The sequence below is a fragment of the Centruroides sculpturatus genome, unplaced genomic scaffold (genome assembly GCF_000671375.1).
Source record: "Centruroides sculpturatus isolate CEXI.00-Female unplaced genomic scaffold, Cexi_2.0 scaffold1856, whole genome shotgun sequence".
NCBI lineage: Eukaryota > Metazoa > Arthropoda > Arachnida > Scorpiones > Buthidae > Centruroides > Centruroides sculpturatus.
Genome location: NW_019386011.1, coordinates 31,886 through 57,007, shown reverse-complemented (window position 1 = coordinate 57,007; position 25,122 = coordinate 31,886). Strand labels below are relative to the sequence as shown.

At 33.0% G+C, this 25,122-nt stretch overlaps 1 protein-coding gene across 2 annotated transcripts in view; it reads left to right on the top strand.

The window, feature by feature from the left end:
• The window catches only part of LOC111613107 (polycomb protein SCMH1-like), a 59,102-nt gene that overhangs the window by 9,138 nt on the left and 24,842 nt on the right, over positions 1-25,122 (top strand). Inside the window, exons 2-6 of one of the 2 annotated variants that reach the window (XM_023354428.1) lie at positions 5,600-5,748; positions 10,872-11,061; positions 21,621-21,691; positions 24,222-24,545; positions 24,625-24,868. In XM_023354428.1, coding sequence (XP_023210196.1) covers positions 5,600-5,748; positions 10,872-11,061; positions 21,621-21,691; positions 24,222-24,545; positions 24,625-24,868 — 978 coding nt within the window. Of the gene's footprint in view, positions 1-5,599; positions 5,749-10,871; positions 11,062-21,620; positions 21,692-24,221; positions 24,546-24,624; positions 24,875-25,122 lie in introns of both variants that reach the window. The other variant, XM_023354427.1, reaches the window with a different exon arrangement.

Here is a 25,122-nt window from a genome sequence, read left to right as displayed (position 1 = left end):
TCTCTTGTGCATAGATTAAATTAGCATATTTTGGGTGGTTCAGAAAGTAAGTTTGTTTTTTTCCCATGGGAAAAAAAACCAATATTTTTATAATAAATAAATATTTTATTGAATTATATATCAACCATTTTGGTCAAATACCTGTTGTCATCGTTTCTGGTAGTAGCATGATTTCACATTCATAAAAGTTTTGATCGTTGCTTACAAAAACCTGATCCAAGTGATTTTTGACATTGTCATTTCAAGTAAATGTCTTACAGTTAAAAAAAATTTGTATAGACCGGAACAAGTAATAATCCAAGTGTGCTCGATCTGGCAAATATGGTTGGTGTGATAGCACATCCAATCAAAGTTATAACAGTTTCTGATGAGTTACCAAACTTGTGTGAAATTTGACATTATCGTGGTAAAACACTAGATCTGTTTTGTTGATCAATTCTGGCTGCCTTTTCTGTTTGATGATATTACTCAGTTTGTTTACTTGATGGCAGTACACTTTTGAATCAATTGTTAAATTGTCTGGTAAAAGCTCCAAAAAAAATTTTCTTCAAAATTCCACCACGCGTCTCTCTTTAAGAACATGTGGAACCCATATATTGAGCTTTGAAACAAAACCAATTTGTTTCAAGTAATCATAAACAGTTCAGTTTGACAAATTTAATCTCTTAGTGATTTCATGTGTTGTTATTCGGCAGTTTGCTTCAATCAGTGCCTTTATTTTGTTTTCATTGGCTTCAACTGGCCCTTTAGAACGTGGTGCATCTTCAATATTGAAATTGCCAGAAAAAAATTTTGTAAATCAGTTTTGGCACTGTCGTTCTGCCAACACATCATCTTCATACATGTACCCCAATTTTTTTCTTGCTTGAACAGCATTTTGATTTTTTGGTAATAAAAAAGCAAAATATGCCGAAAATGATGCTTTCGATCTTCCATGTTTGATGGGACACAAAAAATACACAATTGCACAAAATCAAACAAAATTTTTTACAAATAATCCATAAAATGCTAGCAGTCAAAATATATAATGATAATATGGTTTAGAATGAAAATGGCGGGAAAAATACAATTAATCCATCTAGTGGTAAAAAAAAACGAACTTACTTTTTGAACAACCTAATAATTGATCTCTCAGAATGTTGTAGTTTCACCATTCATATAGAGAAGTAGACCCTCCTAAGCAGTAGCGTAGTGTAGTGGGGGTAGCAGGGGCGGCCCGCCCTAGGCGGCACTTTTTAGGTTGCGGCAAAATTCCACAATAAATAATAATAATATCTTGTAAGAATTTGAACCATTTTATTTAATATTTTCGGCCACCTACGATTCGGACCGATTGAAATGAGCACGGAATAGTGTTACCATCCGGACAGTCCGGAATCGACTCACCGTCCGGGGATGTCGTGCGCAACCTGCCGATTTTTTTTTTTTTGTTTGTACGATTTATTCGTGTGTATATATATATATATACACCTTCAATATCCAATAGAGCTAGGTCACTTGCGTTACTCTTATCCAAGTCTCTCTAGTATATATATACACCTTCAATATCCAATAGAGCTAGGTCACTTGCGTTACTCCTATCCAAGTCTCCCTAGTCGCTAACTGTAACTGATTTAGAACCGGCATGCACTGCAAATTATTCTTTGCGTTGCAAAATGACATAAGCATGCATCAGGAACTTCTGTTCGAACAAACCTCACCTGCCGTCCGGGTTAGCAATTTTAAAAAAGTGGCAACATTAGCAAGGAATTTTTCATTACTTATTCTGTGACGAAACTGAATTTTAGTCTTTTAAATTGAGATACCTAAATAAGGGGGCGAAATTTTCCTCCGCCCCGGGCGGCTGACACCCACGCTACACCACTGCTTCTGACTTTACGGACATCGTCAATTGTACATCACATTTATCATCTATAATAGTTTACGTGTGTTAATCTGTGATAAATAGATTAACTGGTGTCAGTCCTGACAAGATCTCGATTCTCGATTTTTCCGAATCGTGATATATATATATTTATTTATTTAAAGCTTGGAAATCCATCCTTCAACGAGAGGGCTAGTCCAACCGACTAGATGCTGAGTAAGCAATAGAGAGTATATTCAAGACCCTCTACCCCTGGCCAGAACCTTACAGTAATGATATCAATTAAAATATGGATTGACATAAAGCAGAAAAAAAATAAAACTGATGTATATGTATATTTGCCCTTAGTGGTTTCTGGAAAAATTGCAATGGAGATAAATATAGTTGTGCATACTCTTTGAAACTGATTTTTCAATTTAAAACAGATAATCTGTGAGTTGTTTGCAGAAAATTATGGTAATTTTTTCTGTATAGAATGTTATGATAAAAATAATGAGAAAGATGAGTTACACCTTTACAATCTTCAGATCTTACTGTTACAGATGAACTGAAAAGTAGTTGTTGTCAAAATTTAGTGAATTTCAAAAAATGAATTTTTTATCTATATTTTCTAGTTATGGAAATATATAATATATAGATATATTACAATATTTGTATTAATGTATTCCTAAAAATGGCTCAAATATCAGGAAATTTTTCTTGTTACTTCATATGAGAAAAATTTAGCTTGTTTTCATTTCATTGAAATGAGAACAAACTAAATTTGAATGAGAAAAAGCTAAAAAATTATTTAAAAAAAGCTGATATCATTTAGCTTTTTTCATTTTTTATCTCCAAATACCATTAAAAATGCTGAAAAATTACATTTACCTATCCAACCATGATTTTACCATGATATTAAACATTGCAAACTCCAGTTACCTTACTTATAAACACTTAATGAGATTGTGAAAATATGTAAAATGTGATACTGTGCTATGATTGATTAAATTTACAAAAAGTTGTTTAATATGGAATATTTTCAACTCCAGTTTGAATCATTCTCAGCATACATGTAAATTGAATGCTGAATAATAAAGCTGAATATTTACAAGATTAGAATGTATTTTTTAAAATGTACAAAATAGTAAAATTAGGATGTTAAACTTAATGCAATAAAAATATTTAATGATAAAATAAAACATAACTGTTGAAAATAACTGTTCAGATGAAATTACATAATTATAATGATAAGAAATTAATAAAACTAAGTAAAAATTAAAAATTGCAGGTTTATTAGAGATTTAAAATTTATTAATTACCTTGCTACATAAAAGATAAACTAAATTAATGTGCAAGTTCAAGCACAATCTATAGTATAAGCATCATGTTGATTAATGACATTAAAAGCTACATGCGTATGTTCTGGAAATCTAAGATGTAAATAATTGGGGAAATTCAGAAATTAAGATAAAGTTATCTCAAAAAAACCATGGTATTATCATCCAAGACTGATAAAGGTAAGTTTTGTGAGCCAACATCAAACATTTGGTTAAATATGCTTTTATTTAAAGTAAGGAGACAAAATAATAATAGATATTCTGATCTTTCATTTACTTCACCAAATAAACTTTAATTTTGTCCTTAGATATGATTTTATCCTTGTTCAAACATAAAATACATAATGGAATTAAATTATCTAATGGAGAAACTAATTGAGTTTATTAGCATTAAGGCTTAAACATACATTCATAAAAACAAAGGAGTTCATAAATATCTTAAAATTGATAAACATTTTCAAAACTGAGTTCTGTCTTCATATTCAGTTGAAAATTAATTGAATAAGTACATAGGGGCTAACTGTAATGTTTTACACAGCAGTTGCACATTTAAATTGATGCAGATTTTCTATAGTGGTTTAAATTGAAATTTGTTTTCAAATGTTTTTATTCAAGTGAGACTCAAATGTTTTGAAAACATTTATCAATTTTAAGGTATTGCTTTATTTTCATGAATATTTTCTAAAGCTTTAATGTTTATCTAAGGAGTTGGTAAGCATAGTCAAGTAGTAATAAACACACTTTACACTGGATGAAAGATATGAATATCACTCACAAAACCAAAAATCCAGTTTATAGATAAAAAAGTTGAAGTAAAACATGTTTCCAATTGCCTTGAGCAACCCTCTTCAGGTTGATGTTTGTTTTCCTTCAACTTTTTGATCTGTGAGCTGGATTTTTGGTTTTGTGAGTGTATTTGTAGTCAAATAGTGTAATTTCAGTATTTTTTAGCAAAGGTTTTATTGTAGTTGTTAAGAATTTACCTATAAGTCATAAGTTTTTTCCTAAGCTTTAAATATATTAAACTTGTTGGAAATATGTATTATAAAATAATTAACACTACAGTACAGTATTGCAGCGTTACAATCACGATTTTTTAATTAAGACATACTCACTAGTACTTTCAATAGCTTATAGTCACCATCCTCAGGCAAAAAAGAAATCAAATAAAATTAATTTCCGAACATTTGGCTTTCAAACTGACTTTTTCAAATTATCCAAGGCACATGGATGGAATGCAGAACAAATTGAAATTAAAATTTGTCAAAGATATTTCAATTTAATTTCAGTTTGTTCTGCATTCCATCCATGTGCCTTGGATAATTTGAAAAAGTCTGTTCGAAAGCCAAATGTTTGGAAATTAATTGTATTCAATTTCTTTTTCACCTGAGGATGGTGGCTATAAGCTATTGAGAGTACTAGTGAGTATGTCTTAATTACAAATTGTGATTGTAACTCCACATCACTGTAGTGTTAATTATTTTATTTGATTGTTGGCATAAAGTGTCTTTTTATGATCAATGTATATTGTATGACGAATATCTATTTCTTGATTGAAATGTTAATTCTGTAAAGTAATAATGAAAAAGAAAATTTGGTTGTAAACTTTTAATGAATTGATTATGAAAAGTTAAATTTAATTGTAAGAAATTATATTTTCTCAGAAAGGTTTATAAAGTAATCAAATCAATATGTTTGAGATATGATTTTAATCACAGACAATAAAAAAATTTAAAAACAGGATTTTGAGATGAACAAATATCTAAAAATGTTTTCTACATGTCAAGATAAAGTAAAGTGTTTACAAAACTATTTTTGATATAAATTTCATTTAAAGGATACAGTGAGTCATTGTGCTGAAATTGAGAAATCATTATCAGATTATTTTGGAAACAGTCCAAGATAAATCTATGTTGAGTCATCTTATTATCAAAAATGATAAAGATTTCTTTATAAAACATTAATGACTTAACATAGATTTAATTTGGTAATAACATGACTCAACATTATATTTCATCTAAGAAAGTAACATATCTTTCAGAGTTTATTAGATAATTTTTTAAAAAATCCTTTAATTGTAGGAAATTATATCTTTTCAGAAAGACTTATGATTATCTTACTTTAAACAAAAATTATATGGAGAATTAATATTTTTAATTGTCAACTAAAGGATTTTAATGCTGAAATACAGCATATTTTTATTGATAACATTGTATTCCATGATATTTTTTTTTCTTGTCTTACAGATTTTTTTTTATAAATACAATATTTTCTGTAAATACTAATTTATTAAAAATTAAAGTTTTTCAGTGATACAATATAGTGTTTCTTATAAATTGTTAAATAGTTGCTGTTAGTGTTGTATAATTTATTAAAAACAGTTAAGTTATATATTGTTTCTGTAAAATGTTTTCAGGTGGTTCAAGTAAAGGTCGCACAAAACCATTTTGTGCTTGGTGTGAAGATAATAAGAAAGATCTGAAATATTGTTTAAATACTGGACAAGGACGTAAGGATTTTTGCTCTGACACATGTATGGCAGAATATAAGAAGGCTTATATAAAGGTAATTTATTTAAATATTTATTTTAATTTAAAAATAATGTGTTTTAAAAAAATACATTATTTGTTAAAATGCTTAAAAATCTTTCATATATAATCAATGCTTTATACAAACTGACAAGATTGGCTCAAGAATAAAAATTCAAAAATACCAGATATTTACAAATTATTAAAATTTACTAGAAGTTTTATAACTATATGAGAATTTTTGTTTGAAATTCTTAATTTGTTTTTGTAATTATTACACATGAAAGCATGTTAAAATAAAGGAAATAATTTCATTTGAAACTCCTGTAATATATATTTGAACTAAAGATTTTCTTTGAGAAACTTATTTTACAGTTATTAACCTCTTCTCATAAATCTTCCACTTCAGATTGCTTCTTCCTGGATCAATAGGACTCTCTCCTTATACTAAGTATATCAGAAGATTTTGTAGTTACTATTAAGTCAAATAATCAGTATGATTTGGTTGGTGATATTTTAGAAGATACAGGTATACCTCGCCTTACGTCGGTAATTGGTTACAGGAGAACGACTTAAGTCGAAAAACGACGTAAGTCGAATTTACTTGTCTCCGAATCTACTTGCCACTAGGCTAAACCATAAATTACCAATTTCCATTCTGTATTTTATTTATTAATGCATTTTTAATAATATATGGTTAATAAGGATCTATTTTAAGCTTACAAACAAATAAATTTTAGTTTTTAATATAGTACAGAAAAAAGTAATTTAAATTTACGAATGCATGTAGGCTACTGTAAATACAGTATATACTTGTAAATGTATATATTATAATATGATTTTATGTGCTTTAAACATTTTTCTAGTGATATTACGACTTCAATATTTGTGGCGGACAGACATAAAGTCGAATAAAATGACTTAAACTTGACTTTTATTTTTTCCATATACTTTTTTTACAAACGACGTATAATCGGGAACGACATAACTCAAAACGACGTAAGTCGAGGTATACCTGTATATTGTCCAGTGAAGTTCTTGGCTTGACAAAAACATTCATCCTATTGCTAATTCAAAGATAAAATCTAAATTGACAATAAAAAATTAATCTTTCATTTTTTAAAACAAAAAAGATAAATTGCTGGATTTCCAGTTAGAAATAAACGAACTAATTATCAACTTGATGATGAATACATACTATTTCAGTAATGTGTAATTTCAATAAATGATTTATATTTTAAAATGTCTGTAATAAAAATTACAAAATTATTGGAAGATAAATTATTTAAGAATATTTTTGATGTTAACATTTTTCTCTCTCTTTTACTCTGATTCCAAAAGAATAGAGTAAAAGAGAGAGAAATTCTTGTGTTTCTGAAATATCATTAAACTGTAAATGAATATTCAAATGAATGGAAATTACAGTTAGAATGCATATAAGAAAAATTTCATAAACATGTTTCCTGACTGTAATCAGACTGCACATATATGTATCTAGGGATGTCTCAATACCATAAAAGTATCGATACTTGCCAGTATTGACATCAGATATAGAAACTGGAAATCTTGCCAGCTGTTGCTGTTTAGTCTGTCACATTGCCTTCTAGCTGTTACAGTACAATACCTCTCAGTAGAAGTACCTTCTTCTTGTAACAGTACAGTACCTTCTCAACAATAAAAATAACTACTGCTAAGAAGGTATTGTACTGATTATAATGAAGGCTGAGTTGGCATCAATTAATATTTTGTTGCTTACTCCAGAGAATTGAATCCTGAATCTGGTTCAGGAGTCAGTGCATCAGTCAGTACTTCAGTTTACACTCGTATGATATCTTATGTACAATATACAAAAGAAGCTCCAGATCTATCACCCTGCTAATGGGCTCTGTGGCTACTATACATGGGATATGAGTAGAGTTGCCACCTTTTCAAAATTGCTGACCCAGAGGGCAGGTGAGGTTCGTTCGAACAGAAGTTCCTGACGCATGCGCAATGTCATTTTGCAATGCGAAGAATAATTTGCAGTGCATACCGGTTCTAAATCAGTTATAGTTAGCGACTAGGGGGAGACTTGGATAGGAGTAACGCAAGTGACCTAGCTCTATTGGATATTGGAGGTGTATATGATTACGAATGAATCGTACAAGAAAAAAAAAAGCAGCACTGTGCCTAATGCCAACGACTACCACACTAGTAATTCGGTACACAGGGGAAGAAATATATGTGACGGTTTGCATATAATTTTGTACATATTCATTTCAACTTGCACAACCCGGAGAAATATTAATTAACCCGGAGCCCAGAGATAACTCACTCAGTCCCGGAGTCTCCGGGTCAAATCCAGACAGGTGGCAACCCTAGATATGAGTGGATAAGAAATTGTTGGTGAAGAGGTAAAACAGTGTTTGTGAGACTAATCGGGGGTAGGACGTTTACGAGTTCTTGACTCTCCTACCTCTTACTCGACTCGAGACCTTGAGGTCCGGTCTCAGTTGTCTAAAGGATGGGTTCTTTTGAGCGGAAGGGTTTTAAAGTTAAGGATCACTAGATCCTTATTTCATGTCCGGATCTGACACCAATCTATCATTTTCTTAGCGGATAGATACGTGTTTAATTTGAGGAGGAATTATCACGAGCGATCTCGTCAAGTACTTCAGGTTCCATATGGAGATGATAATGTCAGAGGAAACGCACACCAATCCAAGTTCATTAACAATATACCCGTTTATTGTTGAACATTTGTACACAGATAATTAATTAGGGAATCGAGGTTACAGTTCCCTCTCGGGATTTTCAATCCGTAATTCATAAGTTTCGGGGTTGATAGCGGACAAAATATATATTAGTCACAACCCTAATCGCAAGTTGGAAATATTCGAGAGAGAGCTTACATACCCTCGTGAGTAGAATAAATACCTCTAGTTATAACGTTGATGTTGGGTTGATCTGAGCTCTCGTTCTTCCCAAGTTTGTAATTCACTCCAAAGTTTGAAGTCAAAATTCAAAGTCGTAATCAAAGTCTATTGAAGACGGTGGCGATGAGAGGCAGGTAATCCACGGGCACACTCACAGTATAGAAAAATAACTTTTTCCCCCATGTCATCATCGCACTTGCCTTTTATATATGGGGCTCTCTTTTCGAGATCTCCCCATATACGTCACAGGTGATGATCTTCTTTGACCAATAGTGCGTGAAGTGACAAAATTATGACACAACAGTTAACTCATCTTCTACAAGGAAGTATTTTCGTGGGAACGGAGTTTTATGAGCGATTTTTATGAGAAAATTTGTCGGTTGTTTTTCTCTTTCTGAGTTAACCCTAACTTTTATAAAATTGTTTTGGTTTCGAAACAAAACCAGTAGATGAAAATGAATAAAAATATTTGAATCTTAAATCCGGACCCTCACAGTGTCTTTACATTGAAAGTTCTTTATTGTATTCATATTTTACTAATGTCTGTTCAAACAAATACATACAAATTGTAGTTTATGTTAAACATCACCAATGGTCCAAGTTGATTAACAAACAAAATTACTGTATGATGTTTAACTAAATATTTATTTTATATATACTAATCAGAAGTAAGTGTATTAATTATTTTTATTAAGCATATGAGTTATAATAGGACATATATTAACATATATATATATATATATATATATAGTAATGTAACCATCATTAGCAGTTAAATGTTAATACTGTTGAAAATTCTTGTGGATATGTTAGATATATGTCTGATAATAAGCACTAAAGTCATTAGAAGTATTTCACCAGTGGTTAATTGTCAAAGCCTTTGAATAACACTTTATAGATGCGTCAGTTATTTGTATGACTATACAAATACTGTAAACATCAGAAGTATCTCACTAATAGGTGAATATGAACTTATTTAAACATCACTTGAGAATGCATTTATTTCACAAGTAATTGTCAGTAATCATGTTTTTACTTTGTAATAACCTGAATTGTATTTATCTTTATCTTTAAAAATTATTGTGTTATTTTTAGATGTAATACTGAAGAGGAATCACTAAGATGGTGTGATTTGAAATGCATTTATATTAGAGAGAAACTAATAAAAAATGCATCAAATGCCAGCATAGTTACTTTGTTTGTTGTAGTTTTAGACAACTGAAATTCGGAATAGAAGATCTGTACCAAAATCACTTGGTTTACAAATTAAGAAAGGAGGACAGAATAAATACTTCCATTTCAATTTCTGATTCGGCTTCCAAATCTAGTTTTGTACAAACCTTACTTGTCTGTAAAAAATATAACGATTCCAGATCTGATACCCGGGGAAATTGTCAATACAGTATCAGTATCAACAGTGTCAGGACATCCCTATATGTACTGATGAGTGGCTCAAAGGAAAATATTTTTGTAGAATTCAATTATTCATTTTCATTATATTGTATTGTATTGTATTATTTCACTATATTGTATTGTGATAATAAAATAAATAAAAATTGGTTTACATTACTTATGTGAATTAATACATTGTACATTATTTTTATAGCATTACCATGATACTCAAATGGCGTTATGTGCTGCAATTTGAAAATATTGTAGGACTATAAATTTCCACTGTCGTCTGTTCATCTGTCTTTCCTTAATCTTGAGAATGGAATTAGTTACATGAAATCCGAGACAGATATGGAAACCTTAGGGACTGGAGGCTCCAATTGACTGTTATTTCAGTTCAAAAGTTTTCCCCTGAAAGCAGTTAATAGATGATCGGCACGACTCTATTGTTAAAGGAAAACTATAATGTAGAGGGGCAAGCCTCTACTAATTTGAGATGGATATATTTTAAATGAAATAAATTTAAAATATGATTAAAAATTTCAGCCTGGCATTGTGACAATCTCATAATAAATAATCGCTTGTTTTTTGTATTGAATTATTACAAAATTGAATTAAAAAGTTTGTTAATTAATGGATTAATTGGATAAATATTTTATTATTAAACACAACATAAATTTTTGGATTTTTAATAATTACTATCTTATTGCTGAATACTTTGCAGGGTAATCAGAAAACTTAGCAGTTGCATGAGCACAAGAATTTATGAAAAATTATAAAATCATTTTATTGTATATAAATCATTAATAAATATATATTTTATATCATCTAATAAGTATTAATGATATTTCAGAGTACTTGTGCTATTTGTGGAACAAGTATAGAAGGATCTCCAGTACAAATAGAAGAGCATGGTCAGATAAAAGAACTCTGTAGTACAGAATGTTTTCAAAAGTATCAGTTAAAGGAAGGAGTTGTAACTTATCCTGAAAAGCCTAGAGGGAAACAATCTAATGGCACTCCATATCAGTATGAAAGCACAGGTTATTGAATTTTATTTTTATAATAATTGTTTAAAATTAAATACATTTATGGTATTCTTTTAAATTTGTTTGTTTTTAATTAGACAAGTTTTAATGTTCGGTAAGCCCACCAATAGTGCCTCTACGTCTGGTATAATGTTTATATCATCCCTTCTAGGAGGGGGTGCAAATTTTGGCCCTAAGCTCAAGACCTCTTCGACAAATGTTGGTACTTGCAAATCATCCCATATGATAAACGGGAACTTTGGGCTATTACGCTTGTTAGGTGATTGGAACTTTTATATAACAAGCGTAATAGCCCAAAGTTCCCGTTTATCATATGGGATGATTTGCAAGTACCAGCATTCGTCGAAGAGGTCTTGAGCTTAGGGCCAAAATTTGCACCCCCTCCTAGAAGAGATGATATAAACATTATACCAGACGTAGAGGCACTATTGGTGGGCTTACCGAACATAAATAAAGAGTATTATAGGTGGAAAGCCACACATATTATTAAAACTGGTAAAGAGCAAAGTGAAGTAGAAAGGTTGAGAACAAAAATTTGGCGCACACGAAAGTGGATGAAACAGAATGGAATCATGTTAGTTAGGGCCGATAAGTCCAAGGCTATGGTCCTCATGAAGCGCAATACATATGACCAATTGTTGTCGGAGCACATTAAGAGTACCAGATGTGACATTGTGCAAAGGGATACGGTGGACAAGCTACAGACGAGTTAAGCGCTTCGCTAACACTAAACTGGCTAAGGGACTGGAAATGAGAAATATTATAGTCGATGTGCCGGATACACCGAAGTTGTTTGCCTTCGCAAAAATCCACAAGGTAGGACAGCAACTTCGTCCTGTTGTAGATAAGGCCAGAGCTCCGACACATAAAATGGAGAAGTTCGTCCACAAGCTTATCATGCCCTACTTGGAAGATTATCTGTACATGCTGAAGGACCTTGTGGATCTTATAGATACCCTCAATAAGATCACCGTAACACCTAAGTTTCTCACAGTATTGGATTTCAAGTCGCTGTTTCCATCAATCCTACTCCCGCCTGCCTTTTGCGCCATCAGAGATTTACTACTCTCTATCCTCAATGATAATACGGTACACCAGCAAATTCTTGAGATGGCCCATCTACTGTGTTACAATTCCTTTTTCCAATTCAAAGGTAGCGTGTACACGCAAGGAAGAGGAGTCCCTATGGGTAGTCCGATATCTGGTGGCTTATGCGAGATGGTGGTTAGACTACTCGAAGCTAAAGTCCTCCCACACCACCTCCACAACATCATTTTATATAAGAGATATGTTGATGATGATATCATATTGTGGAAAGAAATTCCGGACATTAAGGCTTTCGTCGACACAATGAATAATAACACGTATGGATTAACCATAGAAATAGAGCAAGCGCACTGGACGAATATACACTTCCTAGATATTGACATCAAAGTAGAGGAGTCGGTAATCCACACGGCGGTGTACCGTAAGTTAGGAACAAAAGGCATGTACATACCAGTAGGGTCATGTGACCCACCGCAATATAAAATGGCACCATTTAAGGCCCTAATTAACGCGTTAAGTTCCCAGCAGTTTTTGATATAATTGTAATTAAACATAAAAAATACTTAAACCTGAAAAAAAACGAAAGAAATGCGTTAATTTTGAAGAAAAAGCTTCAAATTTTATTTTTTTTTTACTCGCCTTTCTGTGAAATTTAACACAGATGAGTTATTGTTTACACAGCTGGATGACCTTGAACACAGCTGGAGTCGGATTTCCCGGGACATTCTCATAGAAGTCTCGGGAGGACAAGGGTTTAAAGTAGGGTGACATCGAAATTTGCATATATTTTTAAATATTTTTAAAAAATTACAAATTTTATTGCGATTTCCGACCCCCCCTAATCAATTAAATTAATATAAAATAAAATATATTAATTAAAAAAATTTTAAAACTTTGGAGGTCGTTTTTGACATCAGAAACTAGCTTTAAATAACTTTACCGAAGTAAAATTAGTGCGCTACAACTTAGGAACCATGAAATAAAATTGATAAAAAACTCTCATTAAAAAACAATTAAGCGTTAATCGAGCCTTATCAAAGGCTAATTAAAATCGCGATAAAATTTTTTCGCGCGGGCAAAAAATTTTGAAAAAATTTGGGGACCTAAAAAACATTCCAAAAATTCAAAAAAAAAAATTTTTGTCAAAAATGGCTATAAGGACCACGTTTTATGTAAGGCTATATAGCGTGCCCGAGTTAACTCGGGCGAAGAACTAAACGGGTTAAGAGAGCACACACACACTCTTCCACTGAGCGAGCCCTACAAGCAGAGCTAAGACTTACACAACGAATAGCCGCTGAACACGGATACAGCAAGCTCGTGTGCAAGTTATTGCATGATTATGAAAACACAAATCAAGACCTACCGCAAAGAGAAGAGCGACAAGATATGGATAAGATCGTTCCAGTTAATTATAATCCATATATTAGACGACTATATGGAGAAATAGCTAAAAAGAACCACATACGTATAGCCTACAGAAGGTGCGCTTCGATATTCAACATATTAATCAATGCAAAAGATCAACCTGATAAAGATAGGCTGTCAGGGGTCTACAGCATACCGATGATAGATTGCAGATGTGATAGAAACCTTCTGTATGTGGGCTCCACCAAATGATCCTTAGAGGTTAGACTCAAAGAACATGCTGCGGATATTCAGAAACAAAGGAGCACGACGGCTCTAGCAGTATATGCCTCGGATCCGGATATAGACCCCGAATTTACGAAAGCCAGAAATATCCACACCACACGGCAGGTACACCATATCAGATGGCTAGAGGCGGCCAGCATATACTTAGCTAACCTTAAGGATAATCAATGCATCAATTATAAAGAAGAGATTACGTTATCAACAGCGTGGCTAGCGTAGTAATTTATGATATCCGTTTTGGAGTCGACTGCGCATGACATACAACGACGGAAATGGGAAACGTGCATTCGAACATACGTATTTCGAATTTAAAGTTTTTTATGAGCTGTTTTTTTTTTTCATCAGAGATTCGAAAAAAAGCCTGAAGGAGAACCGTTACAAGGGTAAATAAATAAAATACTTTCTTACTGGAACCACACAATAAATAAAATCAACACCTTTAAACAATCCAGCAAATCGTTTAATACTTTAAAAACGCTTTTGAACGCTTTAAGCGATCATCATCAGTTAACTTTGTGAATCACACGAAGAAATTCGAAACTACGTAAAATGAAAATTTCAAAAAGCGGTTACATAAATATATGTTAACATTTACCAAGCTTAAATAATTGTAAGAATTATACAAGTTAAAACAAAATAAAGAAAATAAAATAAATTATATGCATCCAATAAAAATATCTTAAATAATCTTCCCGCTTACATAAACTACGTCACTCATCGTAGAAGGATTTCCATGCCGACGACAATCCGTCAGCATCCCTATGATTAATACAGCTTGTGCGCATTTGCGCCTTGTGAATTTCTAGTTTTTCCAGATGTTTCACAGCCTGCCTGGATTTTGTGGCTTTAATGATCGACGCCCGATCCCAAAAGACTTCGATATTCTGCTGCTTGGCAAAGGCCGCAAGCACCGTAGAGTCTATGTTTTTATTGACTGATTGCTTATGTTCAGCAATCCTTTTCTTTAAGTTTCTTAAGGTTGCCCCTATGTACACTAGATTGGTGTTAAATCTACGGTCTTTTAATGGTATAGAGTACACTCCTGCCATCGCGTTGCGTTCGTAACTGTCTTTATCATTTTTTAGGAGCCTGTATATGGTGGGATTACGATTGTAAACTATCTGTACATTCTTATCCTTGGTAACCTTCTTAACGAATCCTTTGAGGAACGGTATGTAATTGAGTACGATTCTTTCTTTACGTTGATTCCCTCCCTGAGAGGGGTGGCGCTTCCGACAATTTGCAATGAGAGCATCTATTCTTTCTCTACGGTACCCTTGCTGCATTGCTATGTTTCTTATATACTCTAATTCTTTGTAAGTGTCGCAGACACTTACAAAGATTAGAGTATATAAGAATGCTCCCCCTCAATGCTTGTTGAATGCATTGGAATACGGTCCTTGCTTTGCTCCTACACCGATAGTACGCCCGGAGGACATCATTCCGAATGTTGAATTGCTTGTAAAGAACATGAGTTTAACTATGCAGGATTACTGTAGATGGAAAGCGAGATTCCAAGCTGAAAATGAGAAACGAAACAACAAAAACGCGTTACGTTTCCAAACATGTATAAAAGAAACCAGAGACTGGCTCAGAAGGAATGATGTTGTACTCATAAAAGCGGATAAAACAAAGGGTATGGTGCTCATTAAGAGGGATTCATATAAAAGGAAATTACATGAATACATCATTACTACAGAATCGCTTATTGCACCGGATAATTTTTTAGAAGCTTTACATCAAAGGGTGAGGAGATTTACGCTAACCCCTTTGGCCTGTCTTCTGGATATGGAGAGAGCTGTTGTGCAGACCCCAAGAACCCCAAGAATTTTTGCGTTCGGAAAGACATAAGCCAGGAACACAGCTGCGCCCTGTGGTGGAGAAGTGTAATGCTCCTACGTTCAAGTTGGAGAAACAACTGGTTAAGTTTATACGGAGAAATATGCAAGACTCGCCTTTTTCGGTAAAAAATGCAGTGGAGTTGCTGAGAAAGTTAGAGGATGTCATGCTCATGGATAAAGAATGGATGACGGTATTAGATTACAAAGCTCTATACCCATCAATTAAATTACCTCCCTGCTTTTGCGCCCTGAGAAACTTTTTATTAGCAAAAATTAGCAATTCTATGAAATATCACATGCAGATCTTAGAATTGGCGGATTTAGTATGCCACACATCTTTCTTTCAATTTGAAGATAAAACTTACTTACAGACGCGGGGCGTACCGATGGGTAGCCCCATGTCAGCTATACTCTGCGAATTAGTGTTGCATAATCTCGAAAATCATATACTCCCCTCATTCCAGGAAGACATATTGGCTTACGCAAGGTATGTGGATGATATCTTTATTTTGTGGAAAGATAATCACAGAGTTAATCAGTTTTTAGATCAGATCAATGACAACCCGTATGGATTAACTCTAGAGCTGGAACAAGAAAATTGAAGCTTTGTTAATTTTTTAGATTTAACTATATCTTGCAAAGATGGTGAAATCGGAACAGATATATACCGGAAACCTACTTATCTTCCTATCGTCATTCCTAGGAACTCCGCAGACCCTGAGCATATAAAAATGGCCGTTTTCCGTTCATGGGTAAGGAGGGCACACACGCATTGCACCAGTGTCTGCGACACTTACAAAGAATTAGAGTATATAAGAAACATAGCGATGCAGCAAGGGTACCGTAGAGAAAGANGCCTGTATATGGTGGGATTACGATTGTAAACTATCTGTACATTCTTATCCTTGGTAACCTTCTTAACGAATCCTTTGAGGAACGGTATGTAATTGAGTACGATTCTTTCTTTACGTTGATTCCCTCCCTGAGAGGGGTGGCGCTTCCGACAATTTGCAATGAGAGCATCTATTCTTTCTCTACGGTACCCTTGCTGCATTGCTATGTTTCTTATATACTCTAATTCTTTGTAAGTGTCGCAGACACTTACAAAGATTAGAGTATATAAGAATGCTCCCCCTCAATGCTTGTTGAATGCATTGGAATACGGTCCTTGCTTTGCTCCTACACCGATAGTACGCCCGGAGGACATCATTCCGAATGTTGAATTGCTTGTAAAGAACATGAGTTTAACTATGCAGGATTACTGTAGATGGAAAGCGAGATTCCAAGCTGAAAATGAGAAACGAAACAACAAAAACGCGTTACGTTTCCAAACATGTATAAAAGAAACCAGAGACTGGCTCAGAAGGAATGATGTTGTACTCATAAAAGCGGATAAAACAAAGGGTATGGTGCTCATTAAGAGGGATTCATATAAAAGGAAATTACATGAATACATCATTACTACAGAATCGCTTATTGCACCGGATAATTTTTTAGAAGCTTTACATCAAAGGGTGAGGAGATTTACGCTAACCCCTTTGGCCTGTCTTCTGGATATGGAGAGAGCTGTTGTGCAGACCCCAAGAACCCCAAGAATTTTTGCGTTCGGAAAGACATAAGCCAGGAACACAGCTGCGCCCTGTGGTGGAGAAGTGTAATGCTCCTACGTTCAAGTTGGAGAAACAACTGGTTAAGTTTATACGGAGAAATATGCAAGACTCGCCTTTTTCGGTAAAAAATGCAGTGGAGTTGCTGAGAAAGTTAGAGGATGTCATGCTCATGGATAAAGAATGGATGACGGTATTAGATTACAAAGCTCTATACCCATCAATTAAATTACCTCCCTGCTTTTGCGCCCTGAGAAACTTTTTATTAGCAAAAATTAGCAATTCTATGAAATATCACATGCAGATCTTAGAATTGGCGGATTTAGTATGCCACACATCTTTCTTTCAATTTGAAGATAAAACTTACTTACAGACGCGGGGCGTACCGATGGGTAGCCCCATGTCAGCTATACTCTGCGAATTAGTGTTGCATAATCTCGAAAATCATATACTCCCCTCATTCCAGGAAGACATATTGGCTTACGCAAGGTATGTGGATGATATCTTTATTTTGTGGAAAGATAATCACAGAGTTAATCAGTTTTTAGATCAGATCAATGACAACCCGTATGGATTAACTCTAGAGCTGGAACAAGAAAATTGAAGCTTTGTTAATTTTTTAGATTTAACTATATCTTGCAAAGATGGTGAAATCGGAACAGATATATACCGGAAACCTACTTATCTTCCTATCGTCATTCCTAGGAACTCCGCAGACCCTGAGCATATAAAAATGGCCGTTTTCCGTTCATGGGTAAGGAGGGCACACACGCATTGCACCAGTGTCTGCGACACTTACAAAGAATTAGAGTATATAAGAAACATAGCGATGCAGCAAGGGTACCGTAGAGAAAGAATAGATGCTCTCATTGCGAATTGTCGGAAGCGCCACCCCTCTCAGGGAGGGAATCAACGTAAAGAAAGAATCGTACTCAATTACATACCGTTCCTCAAAGGATTCGTTAAGAAGGTTACCAAGGATAAGAATGTACAGATAGTTTACAATCGTAATCCCACCATATACAGGCTCCTAAGGAATGATAAAGGCAGTTACGAACGCAACGCGATGGCAGGAGTGTACTCTATACCATTAAAAGACCGTAGATTTAACACCAATCTCGTGTACATAGGAGCAACCTTAAGAAACTTAAAGAAAAGAATTGCTGAACATAAGCAATCAGTCAATAAAAACGTAGACTCTACGGTGCTGGCGGCCTTTGCCAAGCAGCAGAATATCGAAGTCTTTTGGGATCGGGCGTCGATCATTAAAGCCACAAAATCCAGGCAGGCTGTGAAACATCTGGAAAAACTAGAAATTCACAAGGCGCAAATGCGCACAAGCTGTATTAATCATAGGGATGCTGACGGATTGTCGTCGGCATGGAAATCCTTCTACGATGAGTGACGTAGTTTATGTAAGCGGGAAGATTATTTAAGATATTTTTATTGGATGCATATAATTTATTTTATTTTCTTTATTTTGTTTTAACTTGTATAATTCTTACAATTATTTAAGCTTGGTAAATGTTAACATATATTTATGTAACCGCTTTTTGAAATTTTCATTTTACGTAGTTTCGAATTTCTTCGTGTGATTCACAAAGTTAACTGATGATGATCGCTTAAAGCGTTCGAAAGCGTTTTTAAAGTATTAAACGATTTGCTGGATTGTTTAAAGGTGTTGATTTTATTTATTTAGTTTTAAGGGTTTGAAAACGTTAGTTTGGGTTCGTTTTTGGTTCGTTACGACGTAGTAGACGCACCGGTAACAGGTTAGAAAGAGTTATTATTATTCTCCGGTGTGGTGGTAAAGAAGTGTATGAAATTAAATACTTATTAGAACATTAATATTAGAAATTTATGGAGAAATATAGATCACTACTTGTCATTTGTTTTGGATATATGGTAAAACCTGTCCAAAATGGAACCTTAGTAAAACAGAAACCTGCCAAACAGGAAAAAATATTCAGTAATGTACAAGTCTGGTTTACACAGGTTTTACTGTATTATAGATCTTTCTTTGTAGGTTTTAGCGGATATATTTTATGTTGATGTATTGCAGTATATTGTTTATAAACATAGGTGATATTTGGAAAATATCTGTATAAGTATATATGAATGTTAAGTATTTTAGTTGTGATCAGCCACTTTTACTGTAATTTATAGTTGTGTGACCACTGATGACTTAAATGTCTATTAAATACAGCACTCATGTCACAGTTTCTTTGATGATTATTGGGTTGCAATTCATAAAAAATTGCAGACCTATAAATTCCCACTGTTGTCTGTATGTCTTTCCTTAATCTCAAGAATGGAGTTAGATACACGAAAGATGAGATCAGATATGGAAACCTTAGGGGCAGGAGGCCCAATTAACTATATACAAACTTCTGATGCAAACCAGAGGTCACATTATTTCGATTCAAAAATTTTCCCATGAAAGGAGTTACATGACCAGCATGACTCTATTGCTAATAGGAAAAGTATGATATACAGAGTCAAGACATTACTAATTTGAGGTGGAGAGCATATATATTAAATAAAATAAATATTAAAAAATGTGATTAAAAATTTCAGCCTGGCATTGTGATGATGTCACAATAAATAATTGTTTTTAAAATGGCAGAATCTATAGGTTATTTTATTTTATTTCAGTTTTCTTTTTGTTGTTCAAAAATATTTTACAATCATTCATCATACTGGTGTGAGAATTAAGAACCTAACCACAAAATTACCAATATACCAGCAAAATTCAATTTAAAAACGAATGTTTTCTACCGTCTTCACCGGTCATCCTCAGGTTCGATTCCAAGATTTCAAAAAAAAAATTCTATTTCGAATGTGGCTAGACTACATGGTTACCCTACGCGCCTAATTAAAACACTTATAGCACGCCACCAACAACCTAGGAGTACGGCACTTTGGAATAACCAGCCCTTCGTTCCTATTACTTACAACAAGATCCTTCATAGCACCTACAAACAAATTGCTCGGTATGCTGGTAAAAATATCGCTTACAGAAGATCGCAGACCATTTTCTCCTGTTTACGAAACGATAAGGACCGTCTTGATAGGAACTGTGTTCCGGGAATATATTCTATCCCTATTTACGATCATAGGGTGAATCGTCCTGGCGAATATATTGGTGCTACCGCACGCTGCCTTAAAACAAGGGTCAAGGAACACAAGTACTCAATTCAAAAACGCCTTTCCAATACAGCTTTGGCCGCTTTCGCGCTTGATGATGACGTCACGGTGGAATTTGATAATGCACGTTTAATACAACGGTGTGAACACCAGGCCAGCCTGAAATATCTAGAACAGCTGGAAATTTTTAAAGCGTTCAGAAAGGGAACAGCCATCAATTTCAAGGAAACAGACTCTTTGGCGACGGCGTGGAGGGCGTATTATGACGTATAATAGATGCGCACCATATATGTCTACACTATTATGACGTATAATGGATGCGCGCCATATATGTCTACACTATAATATAAAGCATCGGATTTTTGAAGCAGGAAACCATTTCCACGAATAGTTTTATTAAGGCCCTGCATCGGACATGCGCATAATTGCGATGTTCGATTTTTTTGAAATCTTGGAATCGAACCTGAGGATGAAGACGGTAGAAAACGTTTGTTTTTAAATTGAATTTTGCTGGTATATTGGTAATTTTGTGGTTAGGTTCTTAAAATATTTTACTTACAACAAAGCTTATTCTTGATAAGATTAGAGTATTAGTCTACCAAAAAAATTAATAAATTTTTCTCAAATTTATTATAAAATTTTTTAAAAACATTACTTATAATGCAGGTTGGAGCCTTTTCCTGAAAAATTGCATTGTAATTAGGGAACAGTGTTTATTTTCTGCGTTTACATTTTAAAACAGATTGACAGGTGGATAGTCAAGCAATTAAGGTGACAGCTTACTGCTCTGGGCCCAGGATCAAATTCAGACAGGTCAAGAAACCTCAGAAATTTTTCAGGGGTGATCTGTTCCGATATGTTGGACCCCATCTCATCCTCATCACCTGGTGCTCCATTTGGCCAGGCCATACAGCATTTCCTGGCCAAACTCATAATGGGCTTGCTAAAAAAAAAAGGCCCTATTAGTGCCCATAGGACAGAAAGAGTTTTAAAAAGAACTTAAAACAAATAAGTATTAAATGTAATTTAGAGAAATATTATTTTATCACAGATTTTTATTTGATAGGTTAGTAATATGTTAAAATCTAGTATAATTAACTGTTTCTTTCAGAAATTAAAAAAAAATAATCATCATAGTGGTTTTAAAAATATTTGGAGAATTAACGTTCTTTACTCTTGAATGAAACAATTTATTATGACTTTGTAATTTTATAATTGTTATTTTGTAAATTGTATTAACATAAAAATATTTACTTAGGATATTTTGATTGGGATGAATATATAAAGGAGACCAATTCCATTTCAGCACCTGCTTCGTGTTTTAAACAGGTGAGACATAGAGTTAATGTTTATTTAACATAACTTTGAGTTTAAACTTTTAAATCATCAGTCTTAATATATTTTACTTATAAAAAAATTATTTTTATTAAAAACAATTGTTTTCTTTTTATTTAATCTGATGCAGTGAAAATGTTTTAAAACTCTTTGGTTTTTCAGAATTTAATTGTCATTAGAGTTTAATTTGATATACTAAATGTTTTAAAATATTTTTCAGTTGTGTGAGGTTTGTTGACTAGGGGAAGGGAGAGACAGTTTGGCTCAAATCGAGATGAATGAAGGATAGGGTTCTGTGTGTGGATGATGGTGGACATACTGAGGCAAAGCATCATTACAGATGAATCCCATTTATTTGGAAATAAACTGGTAGTTTGCAATTTTGTACAAAGGATACTCCACTCAAACTATGATGTAAAAAATTCAGTTCACCTTCAACAAAGTCTCTGAATGTGGCAGCAGCATCTGGATAGTGTCATTACCAAGGTTTGGAAATGGGATGGGTAATGGTTATCATGAGGATAGGTGATGATGCCTATGGTTCAGTGAAGACAGATGTGACAGCACTTTGATGATGACAATGACAATATCAAGCACAAACACAGAAAAAGGAGTGCATAGGATCACCTCATGAACTTGGGAGAGGGAAATCTGCTGCTTGTCCTTGAAATTCAAGGGTTTTAAAAGATTTTATCTCCAAATTCCATGCTTCAGTTGGTCTTGATTTCCTCTCATTGCTTTTCATTTGGTCTCCTCCTCTGTTTCCAGGTGGCAATAAGATTGGATTAAGTCACAAGAAAGGTTGATTTTTGATATTTACTTGACATTGTATTTCGACTCTGACTGAAAAATGTTGATGAAACTTCGAAATCTGCACTCATAATTTAGATTATTATAGTTTCCATTCTGACATCTAGGAATTTTAACTACAACACAATGTTTTTCTTTCATTAAACTGTTCAGTGTTCCTGATTCAATTAAATTTTGTCACTTTAGTATGAATGTCAGAATCAAAGTTCAAACTGACATAGATGTAGATACTAGCACTTGGGAAATCAGTTACATTTGCATTGCTTTGTGTTAGATTTCCTTTTAATATTAAATTTTTTTCTTTGTGATTGCAACAGGAGGTTTGGACTCTGATTGGAACTTTATAATTGTACTAAAGTGAAATGTGAAAATTGTGAACAAAAATTTACATAAGCACAATTAGTCATATTTTAAGTTACAAATTAAAAGATGTATCATATTAAATACAAAAAATAATGTTGAAATTTATTGTCATAACACTTCATACAGAAATAAAAATATACAATAGAACCCAATTAACTGATGTCCTGCATTATCTCAGGCAAATCTTCAAGTGAATGCACTACTTTTCTTACAATTCATAAAAACTTTGCCATGTGAGTTCATAACTACTGTAGTACTTTTAATGTTGACTGTACCAAATGAGTGGCTGATGCCAAGATGATTTCAAAACATTTCAGCAAAGAAGGAAGGTATTATCATAAAACAAAAACTCTAAAGGACTTTTTAAAGAAAGTTTAAAATAGTAACATACATGAAATAATATACAAAATTATTTGTTTCTGTTACCTTTTATTATTTAACTTCAACATCAGACAAACTAGTCATATCAAAATGTAATTTATGATAATACACATTTTAATTTTTAAACTATTTTATTTATTATATAATAAATAGTATTTAAAAAATGTTGTTCTTACATATGATTAAATCCAGTAAAAAATAGAGGATTAAAAGTGATACAATATAAATCATTATATTAGTAATTTTTCTGAAATGGTCATGGCCATCTATTTTATTTGAGTTTTCAGCTATCCAAGCATTGGTTCATATTACCTGAAATAATCAGAGTTCTGTTGTATTTCAGTACTGAATACAGGTATACCTCAACTTACGTCGTTTCGAGTTACATCGTTTGTCAAAAAAGTATATGGAAAAATTAAAAGCAAGTTTAAGTCATTTTATTCCACTTTACATCTGTCCACCACAAATATTGAAGTCGTAATATCACTAGAAAAGCATTTAAAGCACATAAAATCATATTAAAATATATACATTTACAAGTATGTACTGTATTTACAGTACATGCATTCGTAAATTTAGATTACTTTTTTCTGTACTATATTAAAAACTAAAATTTATTTGTTTGTAAGCTTAAAATAGATCCTTATTAACCATATATTATTAAAAATGCATTAATAAATAAAATACAGAACCGGAAATGGTAATTTATTAAACCATAAATTACCATTCCCGGTTCTAGTAATAGCCTAGTGACAAGTAGATTCGGAGACAAGTAAATTCGACTTACGTCACTTTCCTGGAACCAATTACCGACATAAGGCGAGGTATACCTGTATATGTGCATACAAAGACTAAATACTTAGCAAACTGTTTTGAGGTTTACTAATAATCATAATTAAATAATAAATTGAGTAATAAATAATAAAATTCATAAATAAATAATATTTAATTAATAATAATGTCTTCTTAGTATCCCGTTCCTCAACCAAATGAATTTAAAATTGGAATGAAATTAGAAGCTTTGGATCCAAGGAATGTTACTTCAACATGTATTGCTACTGTAGTTGGTATACAAGGACCAAGACTGAGATTAAGGTTAGATGGAGGTGATAATAAAAATGATTTCTGGAGATTAGTGGACTCATCAGAAATTCATCCAATTGGATATTGTGAAAAAAATGGAGGAATGCTTCAACCACCTCTTGGTTTTAGAATGAATGCATCATCTTGGCCGATGTTTCTTTTAAAAACTTTAAACGGAGCTGAAATTGCACCAGCAAAAATATTTAAAAAGGTTTAAGACTGTTACTAAATATAAGCAATAACAATTTTATTTCTTCATATTTTATTAAGCATGAAATTTGTTATAATAGGAACCTCCAGCACCAAAAAGTAATGATTTTAAAGTTGGAATGAAGCTTGAAGCTTTAGATCGAAAAAATCCTCATTTAATATGTCCTGCAACTGTAGGTGCTATAAAAGATGAAATGATATTTGTAACTTTTGATGGATGGAGAGGAGCATTTGATTATTGGTGCCCTTTTAATTCTCGAGATATATTTCCTGTTGGATGGTGTAAAGCTAGTGGACATCCTTTGCAACCTCCAGGGAATAAAGGTAAAGGTAAATATGAATCATTTTTTATTTTTTAATATTGAATTCAAAAAATTTTTTTATTTCGTGTATTTTAGTTAAAAGCAACTATTTTACTCTTCTTTACAGGAAAAGAAAAACTTTCATGTAATTCTATCATGTTTAATTTTTTACTTATAATTTTATTTCTTTTAACCCTTTTGCAATCATTTGTAAATATATCATCAAGTAGTTTATTACTGAAACAAATCACTTGATGATTTATTGTCAATCTGAGA